The sequence below is a fragment of the Lepidochelys olivacea genome (assembly GCF_965140295.1).
Source record: "Lepidochelys olivacea isolate rLepOli2 genome assembly, chromosome: 5".
NCBI classification, from domain to species: domain Eukaryota; kingdom Metazoa; phylum Chordata; order Testudines; family Cheloniidae; genus Lepidochelys; species Lepidochelys olivacea.
In genome coordinates this window covers 42,811,221-42,831,730 of record NC_140415.1, presented here as the reverse complement: position 1 = coordinate 42,831,730, position 20,510 = coordinate 42,811,221, and the positions used below count along the sequence as shown (strand labels likewise).

Sequence of the window (20,510 nt, the reverse complement as noted above, 5' to 3'; positions counted from 1 at the left end):
CCAATAAAGCATTTTCCCCCTTTTGCATCTACTTTCCAAATGTCTTTTTTCCTTTGCTATTATTTAGTTCTATATTGATTTTTTTCATCCAAACTCATTCTTCACCGTTATAAAGCACCTTTATTTATAAACATATATCTGGACTTTTAAAAGTATTTTAATTTAGATGTTTGTTACAGTCCCTGCCTTCACTTCATAATTGAAGGTGGGCCATGCATTAATCTGCTAATTATATCACCTGCAAAGTAGACGCAGGGTGCTGAGAGTTTTAGCAGCTATGCTGGGCTTCCTTCTTAGCCATATCATATATTGATAGTGCTACTCTCTAAGGCCCCAGATCAGCAATGTACTTTTGCATGATGTTATCTTTAAACACACAAATAAAACCAATAGCTTTAAGTACCTTGCTGAATTGATCCTAGAAGATGTGGAAGAGTTATGGCAGCAGCTGTGTTGCTAGGAAGATTATGGTGGCGCTAGTCAAGACTGCATAGTTAAAGCTGAATTTATTGTTGTGCATACAGAATGAAATCCTGGCCCCACTAAAGTCGCTAGCAAAATGCTCATTGACATCAGTGGAGCCAAGATTTCACCTAGGAAGCATTACAACATTCCTGTCAACATTTCTATCCAGAAGAGAACTACACTTAAGTTACTGATATATTCTCTTAAACTTAACTCCATCTACATGTAGGTTTTCGTCTGGGAATTACCGATATATTTGCATTTCAACTGTAACTATATGTCGAACGTCCCTCACTTTGAGGGATGTCAGTTTACATATACCAGAAATAAGACATCATGAAGCTAAAGGTAAACAAAATTCTTTACGTCAAATGAATTAATATCACAGCATTTAAAAAAAGAAAAGGAGTACTTGTGGCACCTTAGAGACTAACCAATTTATTTGAGCATAAGCTTTTGTGAACACAGCTCACTTCATCAGATGCATACTGTGGAAAGTGTAGAAGATCTTTTTATAAACACACAAAACATGAAAATATACCTCCTCCCACCCCACTCTCCTGCTGCTAATAGCTTATCTGAAGTGATCACTCTCCTTACAATGTGTATGATAATCAAGTTGGGCCATTTCCAGCACAAATCCAGGTTCTCTCACACACACACCCCCACTCTCCTGCTGGTAATAGCTTATCTAAAGTGACTACTCACCTTACAATGTGTATGATAATCAAGGTGGGCCATATCCAGCACAAATCCAGGGTTTAACAAGAATGTCAGGGGGGGGGGGGGGGGGGCAGGAAAAAACAAGGGGAAATAAGCTTGAATAGAGACTGGGAGTGGCTAAGTCATTATGCAAGGTAACCTAAGTTAATTGTATCAAACTTGCAAATGAATTAAAATTCAACAGTTTCTCGCTGGAGTCTGGATTTGAAGTTTTTTTGTTGTAATATCACAACTTTCATGTCTGTAATCGTGTGACCAGAGAGATTGAAGTGTTCTACGACTGGTTTATGAATGTTATAGTTCTTGACATCTGATTTGTGTCCATTTATTCTTTTACGTAGAGACTGTATGTAGAGACAGCTCTCCAACACCACTTTCTACAAGCCATTACCCTCTGATCCCACTGAGAGTTACCAAAAGAAACTACAGCATTTGCTCAAGAAACTCCCTGAAAAAGCACAAGATCAAATCCGCACAGACACACCCCTGGAACTCCGACCTGGGATATTCTATCTACTACCCAAGATCCATAAACCTGGAAATCCTGGGCACCCCATCATCTCAGGCATTGGCACCCTGACAACAGGATTGTCTGGCTATGTAGACTCCCTCCTCAGGCCCTACGCTACCAGCACTCCCAGCTACCTTTGAGACATCACTGACTTCCTGAGGAAACTACAGTCCATCGGTGATCTTCCTAACACCACCATCCTGGCCACTATGGATGTAGAAGCCCTCTACACCAACATTCCACACAAAGATGGACTACAAGCCGTCAAGAACACTATCCCCGATAATGTCATGGCTAAGCTGGTGGATGAACTTTGTGACTTTGTCCTTACCCATAACTATTTTACATTTGGGGACAATGTATACCTTCAGATCAGCGGCACTACTATGGGTACCCGCATGGCCCCACAGTATGCCAACATTTTTATGGCTGACTTAGAACGCCGCTTCCTCAGCTCTCGTCCCCTAACGCCCCTACTCTACTTGCGCTACATTGATGACATCGTCATCACCTGTACCCATGTAAAAGAAGCCCTTGAGGAATTCCACCATGATTTCAACAATTTCTATCCCACCATCAACCTCAGCCTGGTCCAGTCAACACAAGAGATCCACTTCCTACAGTGCTAATAAACGATGGTCACAAACACCACCCTATACCGGAAACCTACTGACTGCTATTCCTACCTACATGCCTCCAGCTTTCACCCTGACCACACCACACGATCCATCCTCTACAGCCAAGCTCTGCGATACAACCGCATTTGCTCCAACCCCTCAGACAGAGACAAACACCTACAAGAGCTCTATCAAGCATTCTTACAACTACAATACCCACCTGCAGAAGTGAAGAAACAGATTGATAGAGCCAGAAGAGTTCCCAGAAGTCTCCTGCTACAGGACAGGCCTAACAAAGAAAATAACAGAACGCCACTAGCAGTCACCTTCAGCCCCCAACTAAAACCCCTCCAATGCATTATTAAGGATCTACAACCTATCCTGAAGGATGACCCAACACACTCACAAACCTTGGGAGACAGGCCAGTCCTTGCCTATAGACAGCCCCCCAACCTGAAGCAAATACTCACCAGCAACCACATACCACACAACAGAACCACTAACCCAGGAACCTATCCTTGCAACAAAGCCCATTGCCAACTGTGCCCACATATCTATTCAGGGGACACCATCATTGGGCCTAATAACATCAGCCACACTATCAGAGGCTCGTTCACCTGCACATCCACCAATGTGATATATGCCATCATGTGCCAGCAATGCCCCTCTGCCATGTACATTGGTCAAACTGGACAGTCCCTACGTAAAAGAATAAATGGACACAAATCAGATGTCAAGAATTATAACATTCATAAACCAGTCGGAGAACACTTTAATCTTTCTGGTCACGTGATTACAGACATGAAAGTTGTGATATTACAACAAAAAAATTTCAAATCCAGACTCCAGCGAGAAACTGTTGAATTAGAATTCATTTGCAAATTTGATACAATTAACTTAGGCTTGAATAGAGACTGGGAGTGGCTAAGTCATTATGCAAGGTAACCTATTTCCCCTTGTTTTTTCCTACCCCCCCCCCCCGACGTTCTTGTTAAACCCTGGATTTGTGCTGGAAATGGCCCACCTTGATTATCATACACATTGTAAGGAGAGTGATCACTTTAGATAAGCTATTAGCAGCAGGAGAGTGGGGTGGGAAGAGGTATTTTTTCATGCTTTGTGTGTATATAAAAAGATCTTCTACACTTTCCACAGTATGCATCTGATGAAGTGAGCTGTAGCTCACGAAAGCTTATGCTCAAATCAATTGGTTAGTCTCTAAGGTGCCACAAGTACTCCTCTTCTTTTTGCGAATACAGACTAACACGGCTGTTACTCTGAAACAGCATTTGAAGTTCCCTTTCTAAATAATGTTTTCAATACCACCTTTTTCGGGCCATTGTCACATGCTGACAGGTGAGCCCTTCCCCATATAGGGCAGGGGTGGCGAACCTGTGGTTTGCGAGCCGCATGTGGCTCATTTACAGTTAAAGTGCAGCTCGCAACGGCCCCATTCCCCCTATTTTCTGCCTACTAGGCTGCAGGGGAGGGGGTGAATGGCCTCAGGCCTTCTGCCCTGCAGTGGGATGGTGGGACTACAGGCTACTGCAAGAGACAACTGGTGCCTGTTGAGAGTGTGTGTGTGACGGGGGGGCACAATTTAAAGGTTCAGTCATTCCCCTCAACAGCTTGAGTCACACATCCCCAGGCACACCTCCCCTCTTACCCACAGCGGCCCCTCCCTGCAGCTCCCAGGTTTTAGCTCTGTGAGGAGGGGCTGCAGCTCTCCTGGCAGCTCCCAGCTGTTTGCTGCTGGCTCTCCTCACAGCCTCAGCTCCAGCAGCTGTTGTGCAGGGAGGGGGCCTGGCTGCATCATACGACAAATTGGAGTCCGCAAATCCTGGCAAAAATCTGGGAGGGGGCGGGGGGGTGACACATGACCACACCCCTGGAACCCAGGCAGGCACACCCTGTACAGCTGAAGCCCTGAGCCCTGGTAGGTGTGCTCTGACACTCGAATTTCTGAAGATTGTCGTATGTGGCTCGGAGGGTTGTAAAGTACGACCACCCCTGATGTAGAGTACCTAGACACAATGTGCAAAATAAGTGAATCAATTCTGTCCAAGAAAGGATTTCAGCTGTATGCCATTACTTGCATATATCTCAAATGAAAACAGTCTTAAGTTAAGTAGGATCACCATGTGGATTAGGTGGAAAATTAAATTACTCAGGGCCTTGCCAGACCACAGAAGTAACAACACTGTCAGATTCCTGGGTTAGTTTGTCTCTTGCTAGAATAAGGAAAGCAACCCACAATTAGTGCCTGAAATTAAGAGGTGAAAGAAGGGACTAGAAGTGATACACAATCTAAAAAATAAAGCATGCAGTTGAATTTTACTATTAAAACAACCCCAGATTAAAATTTTAACAAGCATTTTACAGCTGTGGAAACGTGATTGGGGGATACTCACACTAGCTATGTTAAACAATTTGGTGAAGTGTTTTGGAATACATCTTGCATCACAGATTCCACAGAACATAGGTATGTACTGTGTTGTATTTTATCAATAATAAATGCATTCATGATCAAAGTTGTTCAAAAACAAGCAAATTCACCCAGTCACTCTGAACAATAAACGTCTACTAATCCCACATACATTGATTTTAATATTAGAATTTGAATAATATCCACAACAGTTTTCAACAGTAAAGTCGAAAAGACTTAGTGCCACTAAAATAAATTTATGCATACACACAGAGTGCAGCAATGGTACACTAAAATTTGTCAAGATTTCTGGAGAGGGAAATTGATGGGATTAGAATTTAAAGTATTTTCAGCTAGAATCATAACATTCACAGAGCTGGATTAAGACACAATTCTTGGGATGCAGTCCCAGTGACTGGAGGAAAGAGGAGAAAATTAACATAGTACCGAATCAGTAAAAACTCAAGTATCTGAGGCAGAAGATCAAGGAGTCCACTGGGTTAGAGAAGAGACAGCAAGAGCTAATTTGGAAAGCCAGGACAAGGAAGAGACTGAACATGAGGAGGAGGAAGAGTCTCTGCAAGAGGGCTGATTCCTTTGGGTTTGATCATGAAGTTTTGGTGAATCTTGGGTCAATTAAGGCTCAATCCACTTTTTAGTAGTCATTAAGAGTTTACTGAAACTGAAAAGCAAGCAGGCATGTACCTTAAATATTCCATCTGTACTTACTTTGGCAACATTTTTAACTGGTTTTCTCTCAGTTCCAATATCTGGAGTTTAGTTAACCTGCAATATAAACACATGATAGAATGATTGACCATTAAAAGGTAAAACATTTCTATTTTCTGACGAAACCCAAACTTTGTGATAGAAACAGAAACTGAAAGTTATTTTTAGTAGTTGTACAAAAAGTCATTTAAAGACCAGGAATATTTTTCACTTAAGACTGCAAAGATAGTCCGTACAAAAAGTCACATTGTTGTAATCTCACCTTTTCATTAGTTTTTTTTTAAATCTGGATCTCTCTTCTGATTTGCACTTGCTTGAACACAATTGTTCTCTTCTACCCACAGATTTTTTATATATTTCAAACAATTTTTAGTTTATATAAATTCTCCTGAGATGTCAAAACAAAAGGTTGTTTGAGGGGAAAGGGCAGGATTAAGGAAAACAAAACAAAACACAATTTCTGCTATAGGGACTATTCTATACCTATACATAAAGCTATGTTAAAACAATACCTCTGATCTCTATTTCCACAAGTAACAATCATAGAAATGTAGGGCTGGAAGGGACTTCAAGAAATCATCAAGTCCAGCCCCCTGTGCAGAAGCATGATCAAGTACACCTAAACCATCCCTGACAGGTGTCTGTCCAACCTGTTCTTAAAAACCTTCAGGTGGGGATTCCACAACCTCCCTTGGAAGCCTATTGCAATGTTTTACTATCCTTACAGTTAGAAATTTTCCTATGATCTTACCTAAATCTCCCTTGCTGCAGATTACGGCCATTATATCTTCTCCTACTTTCAGTGGACATGAAGAACAACTGATTACAGTTCTCTTTATAACAGACTGTCATAAATATAAAGAGAAGGGTAAACCCCTTTGAAATCCTTCCTGGCCAGGGGAAAGCTCCTCTCACCTGTAAAGGGTTAAGAAGCTAAAGGTAACCTCGCTGGCACCTGACCAAAATGACCAATGAGGAGACAAGATACTTTCAAAGCTGGGAGGAGGGAGAGAAACAAAGGGTCTGTGTGTCTGTAGGTATTGTTTCATATTCTCTGTGTATATATAAAGCCTGCTGCAGTTTCCATGATATGCATCTGAGGAAGTGAGCTGTAGCTCACGAAAGCTTATGCTCTAATAAATTGGCTAGTCTCTAAAGGTGCCACAAGTACTCCTTTTCTTTTTGCGAATACAGACTAACACGGCTGTTACTCTGAAACCTGTCTATAGTCTGTCTTTGCCAGGGATAGACCACGAATGGAGTCTTAGAACTTTTAGTAAGTAATCTAGCTAGGTATGTGTTAGATTATGATTTCTTTAAATGGCTGAGAAAAGAATTGTGCTGAATAGAATAACTATTTCTGTCTGTGTATCTTTTTTGTAACTTAAGGTTTTGCCTAGAAGGGTTCTCTATGTTTTTGAATCTAATTACCCTGTAAGGTATCTACCATCCTGATTTTACAGGGGGGACTTCTTTATTTCTATTTACTTCTATTTTTATTAAAAGTCTTCTTGTAAGAAAACTGAATGCTTTTTCATTGTTCTCAGATCCAAGGGTTTGGGTCTGTGGTCACCTATGCAAATTGGTGAGGCTTTTTATCCAACATTTCCCAGGAAAGGGGGGGTGCAAGTGTTGGGAGGATTGTTCATTGTCCTTAAGATCCAAGGGTCTGGGTCTGTAGTCACCTAGGCAAATTGGTGAGGCTTTTTACCAAACCTTGTCCAGGAAGTGGGGTGCAAGGTTTTGGGAAGTATTCTGGGGGGAAAGACGCGTCCAAACAGCTCTTCCCCAGTAACCAGTATTCGTTTGGTGGTGGTAGCGGCCAATCCAAGGACAAAGGGTGGAATATTTTGCACCTTGGGGAAGTTTTGACCTAAGCTGGTAAACATAAGCTTAGGAGGTTTTTCATGCAGGTCCCCACATCTGTACCCTAGAGTTCAGAGTGGGGGAGGAACCTTGACACAGACCTTAGCATACTTAAAGACATGTCCCCTCTCAGTCTTCTTTTCTCAAAACTAATCATGCCCAGTTTTTTTAACCTTGCCTCATAGGTCAGGCTTTCTGAAACTTTTATAATTTTTGTTGCTCTGCTCTGGACTCTCTCCACCTCTTCCCTAAAGTGTGCCACCAAGAATTGGACAGAGTACTCCAGTTGAGTGCTCACCAGTGCTGAGTAGAGCATACTGTTAATATACCTGTTAATATACCAGAATATTAGTCTTTTTCACAACTGCATCACAATGCTGATTCATTCAATTTGTGACCCCTGTGGCCCTCAGATCCTTTTCAGCAGTACTACCACCTAGTCAGCTACTCCCCATTTTGTAGTTGTGCACTTCATTTTTCCTTCCTAAGTGAAGTACTTTACATTGTCTTTATTGAATTTCATCTTGTTGAGTTCAGACCAATTCTCAAAATTTGGTATGGTCATTTTGAATTCTAATTCTGTGTCCAAAGTGCTTTCAAAATCACTCCCCCTCCCCAAAGCTTGGTGTCATCCCCAGATTTTATAAGCATACTCTCCATTCCATTATCCAAATCATTAATGAAAATATGGAATCGTATCGGAACCAGGATTCACCCCTAAATCGTATCGGAACCAGGACTGACCCCTGCAGCACTCCACTAAACACGCCCTCCCAGTTTGACAGTGAACCGTTACCAACTACTCCGAGTATGGTTTTTCAACCAGTTGTGTACTTTATAGTAATTTCATTTAGATCACATTTTCCAAGTTTGCTTATGAGAATGTCACACGGGATTGTCACTAAATCAAGATTCATCAGGTCTACTGTGTCAGCCATCTGATCAAGTGGCCATTGGATGCACCTTGGACTTCCCTTCCCAAGTTTCCTTCCTAGTCAGCTCATTAATCCATTTTTAAGTTTTCTATTTGGAAACTGCCTGACCTTTCTTACAGTAAAGCCTTGATGCAAGATAAATAACCTCTCAGTCTCTGAACTCAGCTGCTTGGCCAAGATAAATTCAACGGGGTCTTGACATCCAAGCAATGTAGCACACCCTCTGGAATTCTGTGGATTAAGACAGAAGTGACATGGCTTCTACATTTCATTTTTATATGAAATGTAGAAACTGCCTTATGTATAAATGCAGGCAGGGTCATGAAGACAAGAGTTCTGCGTATTACCTGCTGGCAGTCCTTCCACATTACAGAATAGGACATTAAAGTTCCCTGACTCTAGCAGAAGTAATGGCAAAAAAATTAAAGGCCATGATATGCAGCAAATAGACTTAAGGGGATCAACAGAAGGTGCTATGAGAATATGGAGAATAAATTTAAGTTTCACTGAATATTAGCAACCAAATTTAAGGTAGAACTGGAATGCCTATTAACAGTATCATTTTTTCTCCAAAGCTCTCTCACACTTTTGGTCACATCTGGGTGATGTGCACAGAAAAGTGAACCACCACACCCTATAATATTGTAATAGCTACGTTGTGTCTTTATGGAACTGGTATTCAACTCCAATTCTGCCCAGCTTGCTGGAACGGGAGGATATCCAGAACTGCAGATTGAGAAGGAACTATTTTTTGCTCTCCTGTACCAGAAGGGGAAACAAGCGTTCTTTAGTCTTATATAGGACAACAAAGTACATTGTTTTCAGATGACTATTCTTGCAGACATGACCTTATCTGGCAACACCTCCTCCCTTTTTATTAAAGGTTTGACTCCGTCATACCTAGATCACTTGTGCTAGTGAATTAGGATTTCTAAGAAAATTGACAGGTTCCAGACTAGCAGCTGTGTTAGTCTGTATCTGCAAAAAGAAAAGGAGTACTTGTGGCACCTTAGAGACTAACAAATTTATTTGAGCATAAGCTTTCATGAGCTGAGCTGTAGCTCACGAAAGCTTATGCTCAAATAAATTTGTTAGTCTCTAAGGTGCCACAAGCACTCCTTTTCTTTTTAAGAAAATTGACTTTGTCTGAGCAGATCCTTTGTGACAAGCAGAATGATGGGTATTTCACCAGGCATATCTAATAGATCTTGGTACCATGGCATCTTTAGCCAATCTATGGCTACAAAATTAAACCTCAAGAAAGCTTCTGCAAGATTCTGTCTATCATGGCCATTAGAACATTTGTTTTGCTTGCCCAAGGCTTCTTGAACCTGCTGAATGATCTCTTTGCCTTCCTGCTAGACTTGAAGGCCCGTTGGTCCACTTCACGCTCACCTCAGTATCTGCAAATCTCCTAGAATAACACTGTTCTCAGAGTGATAGCCATGTTAGTCTGTATCAGCAAAAAACCAAGGAGTACTTGTGGCACCTTAGAGACTAACAAATTTAGGTTCCTGGTTTAGTGTTTTTGGTGTGTGGTTGCTGGTGAGTATTGGCTTCAGGTTGGGGGGCTGTCTGGAAGCAAGGACTGGCCAGTCTCCCAAGATCTGAGAGAGTGAAGGATCGTCCTTCAGGATAGGTTGTAGATCCTTGATGATGCGCTGGAGAGATTTTAGTTGGGGGCTGAAGGTGACGGCTAGTGGCATTCTGTTACTTTCTTTGTTGGGCCTGTCCTGGAGTAGGTGACTTCTGGGTATTCTTCTGGCTCTGTCAATCTGTTTCTTCAATTCAGTGGGTGGGTATTGTAGTTTTAAAGCGGCTTGATAGAGTTCTTGTAGGTGTTTGTCTCTGTCTGAGGGACTGGAGAACACTAACCCAGAAACTTATCCTGGCAACAAAGCCCAGTGCCAACTCTGTCCCCATATCTATTCAAGGGACACCATGACTGGACCTAATCACATCAGCGACACCATCAGAGGCTCATTCACCTGAACATCTACCAATGTGATATATGCCATCATGTGCCAGTAATGCCCCTCTGCCATGTACATTGGCCAAACCGGACAATCTCTATGCAAAAGAATAAATGGACAAATCAGAGGTCAAGAATTAGAACATTCAAAAACTAGTCGGAGACACTTCAACCTCCCTAGTCACTCAATTACAGACCTAAAAGTCGCAATACTCCAACAAAAAAACCTTCAAAAACAGACTCCAAAGAGAAACTGCAGAATTGGAATTAATTTGCAAACTGGACACCATTAAATTAGGCTTGAATAAAGACCGGGAGTGAATGGGTCATTACTCAAAGTAAAAACTATTTCCCCATGCTATTTTTTCCCTACTGTTACTCACACCTTCTTGTCAACTGTTTGAAATGAGCCATCCTGATTATCACTACAAAAGTTTTTTTCTCCTGCTGACAATAGCCCACCTTAATTGAGTAGTCTCATTACAGTTGGTAAGGCAACACCCTTTTTTCATGTGTGTGTTCTCTCTCTCTCTCTCACAAATATTATAATATAATCTTTCTACTGTATTTTCCACTGCATGCATCTGATGAAGTGGGTTTTAGCCCAGGAAAGCTCATACCCAAATAAATGTGTTAGTCTCTAAGGTGCCAAAAGTACTCCTCATTTTTTTTTTTTTTTTTACGAGTATCACTGGAAACTATCTCCAATTTTTCTGACCTCATCTGCATCTAACGCTGCCAGACCACTTCTTCCCGCTGTATGAATCACTAACAGAACAGAGACATTGTTGTTTCTGTTGCCTTCCTTAGACTTATTGCATTTTCTCCTATGTTCAAGTTATCTCCTCAGCTAGTTCCACCTACTGAGACAAACACATCAGAACTCTGGGAGATACAAAACCTCTTCTATGTACGGGAAGGATGAGGTAATCAAAAGAAAGTTTTACTTCATCTGCTGGCCTTCAGAAACTACATCCAAATATCTTGACTGGTATTCGGGAATCGAACAGAGATGGTTATTTAAAATGGAAACCCTTAGACAACCTTAACTATAGATGTCCCTATGTATTCCACCTATATTAAGTATGTAACGTTGTCTATGCAGATCATAGCATATAATATATATTTTACATGTTATTTTACCACAAAAAGGCAACAGAAAAAACCTCCTTGCACTGTTGGGAAATGAAAATCTCTCCTTGCAGCAGAAAATATGGTATGTATTATGAGACACTAATTCAAAATGCATAAAATCAAAAAGGAAAGCAACATGACACGTGTCTCAAAAGTGAGTTGTGTAATACTCCTGCAACATCTGGGGTTCAAACTTTTAACAAAAAACACATACTCAGTCATACCAAAATTCAGTTTTTTAGTATCCTTTTGAATATTTTAGATAAACTTGGGGCTTCGTTAAAAAAAATGTTTATAGATCAACTAACAAAGCTAAAGTAATTTTATTTCATTTTAAACAATGGGCCAAATTCATACCTGGAGTAACTGTTTACTTCAATTGAATATTCTAGGAATTATTTTGTCCACTGTTATCTAAGCAGCCTGTACACATTACAGCTCAACTTTTAAACACAAAAATTTAAATATTTAATACCACGTATGAGCACCACAGTCAGCAGAAAATTAGTTCAATAACTCCGTTAAATCTGATTTCCTGTCTGTTTTGGTTTAAGATCCTGCATCAATACAGCTCAACATCAAATATATAGTTTCACTTTCCAAGAAGATATGCCTACAAAGTCACATTACAACCACCCCTTTTACTTCCAAAATAGAATTATATATATTTCAGACAGTTTATTTTTTCAGCATGGTCACAAGTTCTTTATAATTTAAAATGTTTTTCTGAATTAAATACTATTAAAAGCAGGAGGCTAAAATAATCAGCATTCTGCTCTGTAGCAGCCTCTGAATCTTGCAAAATTATTTTTGTAAAATTGAAGAGATAACATTAAAAGATTAATGCCTCAAAATCTTAACACTGCATTGTTAGTTTATGTAAAAGTACAAAATTTATGGAAAATTAAGATCTTTTAAAAAGACAAGGTGAGTGAGGTAATATCTTTTACTGAACCAACTTTTTGAAATATGGACTGTACAACGCTGGAAAGGTAAGATTAAAAATGAGTTCACAGCACTGCCATATTAATTTATTTACAAAAGTCATGGAAGGTTGTCTACAGCTAGCTAGTGCTGAGTTATAAAATGATTCTAAGCATCAAAGATCACATGTGCCAGAGGCTGGGGCTGAACTCCTTGGTAACAGGTCTATCAACAAGAAACTTAAACCTGAGCAGCAGCAGCGGCTGTTGCTTTACCAGCTCCATTTCTATACACTTCAGAGTGCTTATCAGTGGCTAGAAGCAGCAGTAGAAAAAGTAATTGTTTTCCCAAATGTCTTCTTTTCATGAAAAAAGTGAAAATGGAAGACACAATGGAGTAAAGTAGAAATGAATGTGGCTTTATTCTGCCCCTTTCATTCTTAAAATATTCCAGTGTGCTCTACAAAACAATGAATCAGAAGCTGGGAATGTGATGTCTATGTAGGCATATGCCATAACCATTATTTGACAAGATACACAGTTTTGGACACTAGAACCTATTTTATTTAAAAGTGCTGATCGCGACACCAGGATTATCATTGTACTCTTTTTGAATAGAGCTATGGGCTGTAACTTCCAATGGGACAAAAACAAAAGTATAATATCTCACCCAAAGGCTATCACACCTATAATGCTGCACAGCTATGTTAGCGTTAGATAAGAATCCAAATGCAGATATTAGCCTCGCTTAAAGGCACAGCCTACAGATTTGTATATTTAGACATGAATGAACCAATTTTCAAAAGTGCTGAGCACCTGCCACTGAAATGGAATTTTGTATATACTGCAATGGAGGCTAACTCCAGAATCCTGGCCAATATTCATCCTTACAGTAAAACAGATTCTTATGTCTCTGACTCTACATGTTAATGAATACTGAATATAGAATGACAGCTGCATACTATTGGATCAGTAGGAATTGAGACTAGTTCTGTAAGGTTTCAAATTTGGATTGTAATAAACGAAGTCAGTACTAATTACTAAAATGTTACATAGGGCAATTTCACTAAGGAGTAATTTAACCTAATTGTAACAGAGCTGTGGAAGAAGTGCAAGTGTTCTAATTGTTATCCAGCATCTACTATGTAGCTGAACTAGAGTCACAGGGGAGCCACATGAAGCAAACTATATTATATATATGTATTTATATTAAAGAAAAAAAATATGAGTGAAGACCAAAGCCAAGCACAGTGAGAGAAATACTACTTTGACATCTGATTTGTATGACTGAGGAAAATGTGGAGAGTAGTGTGAATATTAACCATTTATTCTACTACACCAACCTCTAAATTTGTAATGTGTTTACCAGATGCCAAGTATTGCTCAGCCTGAACTTTATTATTATGGACTGTATTCACAAAGGCAGGGCCTCACTTATCAAAGTGAAATCTGGAAAGAAATCTGGAAAGAAGAATTCAGAAAGTTTTCTTTATTTTACACTTTAATTTTTACCCATAGGCTTTGGAGGAAGCAAAGCAGTTTCAAAACACTTCTTACACATATGTATATATTAAATACAATCCTTAGATACAAATTAGAATTAATGTATATAATTATCCAAAGTAAAAGAAGTGAATCGAAGAGACCACAGTTTTTTGCACCTTACCAATTTCACCACCTGCTTTTATCTAAACGAAATAGGTAATGAGAGTACCTACTTCCTATAATTTCCACTATTCAGAGGAGAAAATTAGGACTTCACGAAAGGTTTCTTCAAGCATCCTGGATTTGCCTTAAACAATGATTTAAGTTAGAAGCACACACAAAATGTATTTAAGTGTAGGGTCCATCAAAATTAGACATTTGGGTCAAGAAATGAAAGGTCATTCCTTTGTAATCATACAAGACTTCTATTTCAATATCCAATGTTGTTGTAGCTGTGTAAGTCCCAGGATATCAGAGAGACAAGGTGGGTGAAGTAATATCCTGGTCTATTTCAATAGTTGATAAAATCATTGCAAAGTGGCTGATGACCGTTTTCTTTTGGTTGAAAAAACAGGATCTATATAGAATAAAATATAGCTGACCAGGGAATCCACTGACTGAGTAGCTATAGAAGGCTACCTGTACATACCCTACACGTCAGGAAAAGGTAGGTCTCTGCACTGCTGCCACATGAGATGGAGTAGAAGGCCACTTTGGAGGTGGGCTAAAGGTGCAGATCTGTGTTTATGAACAGGTTAAAATAGCATCCACAGTCTAAGCATGAGGAAGATGTTTAGCAGATCAATACCTTGATTCTGGTTTTGGGGGGTGGAGGAAGTTGGCTTTCACCTCCTCAACCATTCAGCACTCCACCTATATAGGGCTTTATGTGGTGGAGTATAGTACACCCTTAATGTCTACCTCTGCCTTTAAATAAATTTATATTATGATTAAATGAAACATTTCCTTAGAGAAGATCTGAACTAATTAAAGAAATACAGAATTCTTTAGGAGATTAGTGATGTAGTGGTGGGAGTCTGCTATAGACCACCGGACCAGAGGGATGAGGTGGATGAGGCTTTCTTCCGGCAGCTCGCGGAAGCTACTAGATCGCATGCCCTGGTTCTCATGGGTGACTTTAATTTTCCTGATATCTGCTGGGTGAGCAGTACAGCGGTGCTGTCATAAATATAAAGGGAAGGGTAAACCCCTTTGAAATCCCTCCTGGCCAGGGGAAAGCTCCTCTCACCTGTAAAGGGTTAAGAAGCTAAAGGTAACCTCGCTGGCACCTGACCAAAATGACCAATGAGGAGACAAGATACTTTCAAAAGCTGGGAGGAGGGAGAGAAACAAAGGGTTTGTGTGTCTGTCTGTAGTCGTCTTGGCCGGGGACAGAACAGGAATGGAGTCTTAGAACTTTTAGTAAGTAATCTAGCTAGGTATGTGTTAGATTATGATTTCTTTAAATGGCTGAGAAAAGAATTGTGCTGAATAGAATAACTATTTCTGTCTGTGTATCTTTTTTGTAACTTAAGGTTTTGCCTAGAGGGGTTCTCTATGTTTTTGAATCTAATTACCCTGTAAGATATATACCATCCTGATTTTACAGGGGGGATTTCTTTATTTCTATTTACTTCTATTTTTTATTAAAAGTCTTCTTGTAAAACACTGAATGCTTTTTCATGGTTCTCAGATCCAAGGGTTTGGGTCTGTGGTCACCTATGCAAATTGGTGAGGCTTTTTATCCAACATTTCCCAGGAAAGGGGGAGTGCAAGTGTTGGGAGGATTGTTCATTGTTCTTAAGATCCAAGGGTCTGGGTCTGTAGTCACCTAGGCAAATTGGTGAGGCTTTTTACCAAACCTTGTCCAGGAAGTGGGGTGCAAGGTTTTGGGAAGTATTTTGGGGGGAAGGACGCGTCCAAACAGCTCTTCCCCAGTAACCAGTATTAGTTTGGTGGTGGTAGCGGCCATTCCAAGGATAACGGGGGTAATATTTGTTACCTTGGGGAAGTTTTGACCTAAGCTGGTAAAGATAAGCTTAGGAGGTTTTTCATGCAGGTCCCCACATCTGTACCCTAGAGTTCAGAGTGGGGGAGGAACCTTGACATGGTGGCACAGTGGTGGGATTAACCTGAAATCATTTTGAGATCCAGTTGAGATTTTTTGAACTAGAAATACAGATTTTAAAAAGGAATTTTTAGGAAGTCCAGAAGGCAGCTTTGAAACTGAAAGCAGCTTGGTTTCTCTCTGCTTTGTGGCCAAGCAGAGACAAAAGGGGATTATCTTGTGAATTGCAGGTTTTCTTTGCCTAGAGGCAGGGTACTTAACTCCTGCAGGGAAATTCACAGTCTTCCAACCCAGAGGTTTTTTTTTCTTTTCTTCCTAAAAGTAAATAGGGGGTGTGTGCTCTACCCATTTGCCTGGAGACAAAAGTGGCAGGGTTTTTTTAGGATTTTGATTTTTTTTTGTTTTACAAGGAGTACAGGTTTGAAAAGAAATTTTTTTTTCTTTGGGCTGGGTAAGCAGTTTTCCAAGTAGTTGGAGGTTTTTTGCTTTAATTTGGGCCCAGAGCAGAGACAAGGGAATTGTCTTTTTCTGTAGGCTGACAATCACTATCAGAGAATAGGTATTCTATTCCAGCACAGCAAAATTTTACAGCCAAGTTTTGTTTGTTTATTTCTAAACCTCGGGTGTAAAGTTAGTTAAAAACAGAGAGGTTAGAATGGCCAAATCCTCAGCTCGACTACAGCTGGAATTAGCCAAATTTCAGGCTGAGGAAAAACAAAGGGAACATGAAAGACAGATAGAACTCATGCGGCTGGAGAAGGAGGTACAGGAGGCTGCCCACAAGAGGGAAGTGGAGGCAAGGAAGCATGTGGAGGAGATGGAGAGGATAAAGGCCCAGCAGAATATACCAACAAACCCTAGCAATCCTTCTCCAGGTACCACTTCCCATCCCAGAAAGTTCCCCACCTACAAGGCAGGTGATGATACTGAGGCCTTCTTAGAAAACTTCGAAAGGGCCTGCCTTGGGTACAACATCTCTACTGACCAATACATGGTAGAGCTGAGGCCGCAGCTCAGTGGACCCTTAGCTGAGGTGGCAGCTGAAATGCCTAAAGAACACATGAACAAGTATGAACTGTTTAAATCCAAGGCGAGAGTCAGAATGGGGATAACACCCGAGCAGTCTCGTCGGAGGTTCAGAGCCCTAAGGTGGAAACCAGACATGTCATTTACCCGACATGCCTACCACATAGTAAAACATTGGGATGCCTGGATATCAGGAGCAAGTGTTGAATCTCCAGTAAATTTGCCCTTCCTAATGCAAATGGAACAATTCTTAGAGGGTGTTCCTGAGGAAATAGAAAGATACATCCTAGATGGGAAACCCAAAACTGTAATTGAGGCAGGAGAGATTGGAGCCAGATGGGTGGAGGTGGCAGAGAAGAAGAAAACTGGTCGCAGTTGGAGCGGAGACCAGAAGGGACCACCCCAGACCACACCCTATTACCGGGGGCCGCCCAAAGCCCCACCTACCTCCCAAAGAACCCTCCAGACCCCTTATCGTCCCACCACCCCGTTCTCCAGCAACCCACCTCGCCCCGGTGACCCGTCAGCTGGACGATGTTTTAAATGTAACGAGCTGGGGCATGTAAAGGCCAACTGCCCCAAGAACCCCAACAGGTTACAGTTCATTGCACCGGAATCACACCAGAGGTCCACAGGCCCAGATACCTCCCAGATACCCTTGGAGCGGAGGGAAACTGTGAGTGTGGGTGGGAAGAAGGTCACCGCGTGGAGGGACACCGGAGCACAAGTGTCAGCTATCCATGCTTCCTTAGTGGACCCCAATTTAATCAACCCAGAGATCCAAGTGACGATTCAACCCTTCAAGTCCAACTCTTTCAATTTGCCTACAGCCAAGTTGCCTGTCCAGTACAAGGGCTGGTCAGGAATGTGGACTTTTGCAGTCTATGATGATTATCCCATCCCCATGCTGTTGGGGGAAGACTTGGCCAATCATGTGAAGCAGGCCAAGAGGGTGGGAATGGTCACCCGCAACCAGGCTAAACAAGCCGTGAGGCCTAGCTCTGTTCCGGAAACTTCTATCAGGACCCAGTCAGAGGTGATGGACCTGGACCCCAGGCCAATGTCTGCAACAGCAGTAGTGGATCCAGTCCCAGAGACCCAGACGGAACCAGTCCCAGAACCGGAACCAGCCGAACAACCAACACCAGACCCCGTGTCAGCACTGAATCCAGTACTTGCAACCTCAACACCAGAGGGCCCCACCGAACCTGAACTGGCAGCAGCCGATAACCCTACACAAGAGGCTCAGCCGGAGCCTGAATCCCAACATAGTGCACCAGCGGAGAGCGGTTCACAGTCAACAGAAACAGCTCCATCCCCTATATCGCTTCCAGAGGGACCAAGCCTAGGTCCACAATCCCATGAGGAACTGATGTCTCCAGCATCAAGGGAACAGTTCCAGACCGAACAGGAAGCAGATGAAAGCCTCCAGAGAGCTTGGACGGCGGCACGGAGCAACCCACCGCCTCTCAGCTCTTCTAATAGATCCAGGTTTGTTGTAGAAAGAGGACTTTTATACAAGGAAACTCTTTCTGGGGGACACCAGGAAGACTGGCATCCTCAGAGACAGTTGGTAGTTCCAACTAAATACCGGGCCAAGCTCTTGAGCTTAGCCCATGATCACCCTAGTGGCCATGCTGGGGTGAACAGGACCAAAGACCGTTTGGGGGGGTCATTCCACTGGGAGGGAATGGGCAAGGATGTTTCTACCTATGTCCAGTCTTGTGAGGTGTGCCAAAGAGTGGGAAAACCCCAAGACCAGGTCAAAGCTCCTCTCCAGCCACTCCCCATCATTGAAGTTCCATTTCAGCGAGTAGCTGTGGATATTCTGGGTCCTTTTCCGAAAAAGACACCCAGAGGAAAGCAGTACATACTGACTTTCATGGATTTTGCCACCCGATGGCCGGAAGCAGTAGCTCTAAGCAACACCAGGGCTAAAAGTGTGTGCCAGGCACTAGCAGACATTTTTGCCAGGGTAGGTTGGCCCTCCGACATCCTCACAGATGCAGGGACTAATTTCCTGGCAGGAACTATGAAAAACCTTTGGGAAGCTCATGGGGTAAATCACTTGGTTGCCACTCCTTACCATCATCAAACAAATGGCATGGTGGAGAAGTTTAATGGAACTTTGGGGGCCATGATACATAAATTCGTAAATGAGCACTCCAATGATTGGGACCTAGTATTGCAGCAGTTGCTCTTTGCCTACAGAGCTGTACCACATCCCAGTTTAGGGTTTTCTCCATTTGAACTTGTATATGGCCGTGAGGTTAAGGGGCCATTGCAGTTGGTAAAGCAGCAATGGGAGGGATTTACACCTTCTCCAGGAACTAACATTCTGGACTTTGTAACCAACCTACAAAACACCCTCCGAACCTCTTTAGCCCTTGCTAGAGAAAACGTACAGGATGCTCAAAAAGAGCAAAAAGCCTGGTATGATAAACATGCCAGAGAGCGTTCCTTCAAAGTAGGAGACCAGGTCATGGTCTTAAAGGCGCTCCAGGCCCATAAAATGGAAGCATCGTGGGAAGGGCCATTCGTGGTCCAGGAGCGCCTGGGAGCTGTTAATTATCTCATAGCATTCCCCACCTCCAACCGAAAGCCTAAGGTGTATCATATTAATTCTCTAAAGCCCTTTTATTCCAGAGAATTAAAGGTTTGTCAGTTTACAGCCCAGGGAGGAGACGACGCTGAGTGGCCTGAAGGTGTCTATTACGAAGGGAAATGTGCTGGTGGTGTGGAAGAGGTGAACCTCTCCATGACCCTTGGGCGTATGCAGCGACAGCAGATCCAGGAGCTGTGCACTAGCTACGCGCCAACGTTCTCAGCCACCCCAGGACTGACTGAACGGGCATACCACTCCATTGACACAGGTAATGCTCACCCAATTAGGGTCCAACCTTACCGGGTGTCTCCTCAAGCTAAAACTGCTATAGAACGGGAGATCCAGGATATGTTACAGATGGGTGTAATCCGCCCCTCTGAAAGTGCATGGGCATCTCCAGTGGTTCTAGTTCCCAAACCAGATGGGGAAATACGTTTTTGCGTGGACTACCGTAAGCTAAATGCTGTAACTCGCCCAGACAACTATCCCATGCCACGCACAGATGAACTATTAGAGAAACTGGGAAGGGCCCAGTTCATCTCTACCTTGGACTTAACCAAGGGGTACTGGCAGGTACCGCTAGATGAATCTGCCAAGGAAAGGTCAGCCTTCATCACACATCTCGGGCTGTATGAATTTAATGTACTCCCTTTCGGGCTGCGAAATGCACCCGCCACTTTCCAAAGACTTGTAGATGGTCTCCTAGCGGGATTAGGAGAATATGCAGTCGCCTACCTTGACGATGTGGCCATATTTTCGGATTCCTGGGCAGACCACCTGGAACATCTACAAAAAGTCCTTGAGCGCATAAGGGAGGCAGGACTAACTGTTAAGGCTAAGAAGTGTCAAATAGGCCTAAACCGAGTGACTTACCTTGGACACCAGGTGGGTCAAGGAACTATCAGCCCCCTACAGGCCAAAGTGGATGCTATCCAAAAGTGGCCTGTCCCAAAGTCAAAGAAACAGGTTCAATCCTTCTTAGGCTTGGCCGGTTATTACAGACGATTTGTACCGCACTACAGCCAA

The 20,510-nt window shown here is 42.2% G+C and overlaps 1 protein-coding gene across 7 annotated transcripts in view; it reads right to left on the bottom strand.

The window, feature by feature from the left end:
* The window catches only part of ERBIN (erbb2 interacting protein), a 235,152-nt gene that overhangs the window by 62,326 nt on the left and 152,316 nt on the right, over nt 1-20,510 (bottom strand). For all 7 annotated transcript variants that reach the window (XM_084629519.1, XM_084629518.1, XM_084629521.1 and 4 more), the window contains one exon: nt 5,471-5,527. In XM_084629519.1, the coding sequence (XP_084485645.1) occupies nt 5,471-5,527 (57 nt within the window). The remainder of the gene's footprint in view (nt 1-5,470; nt 5,528-20,510) is intronic.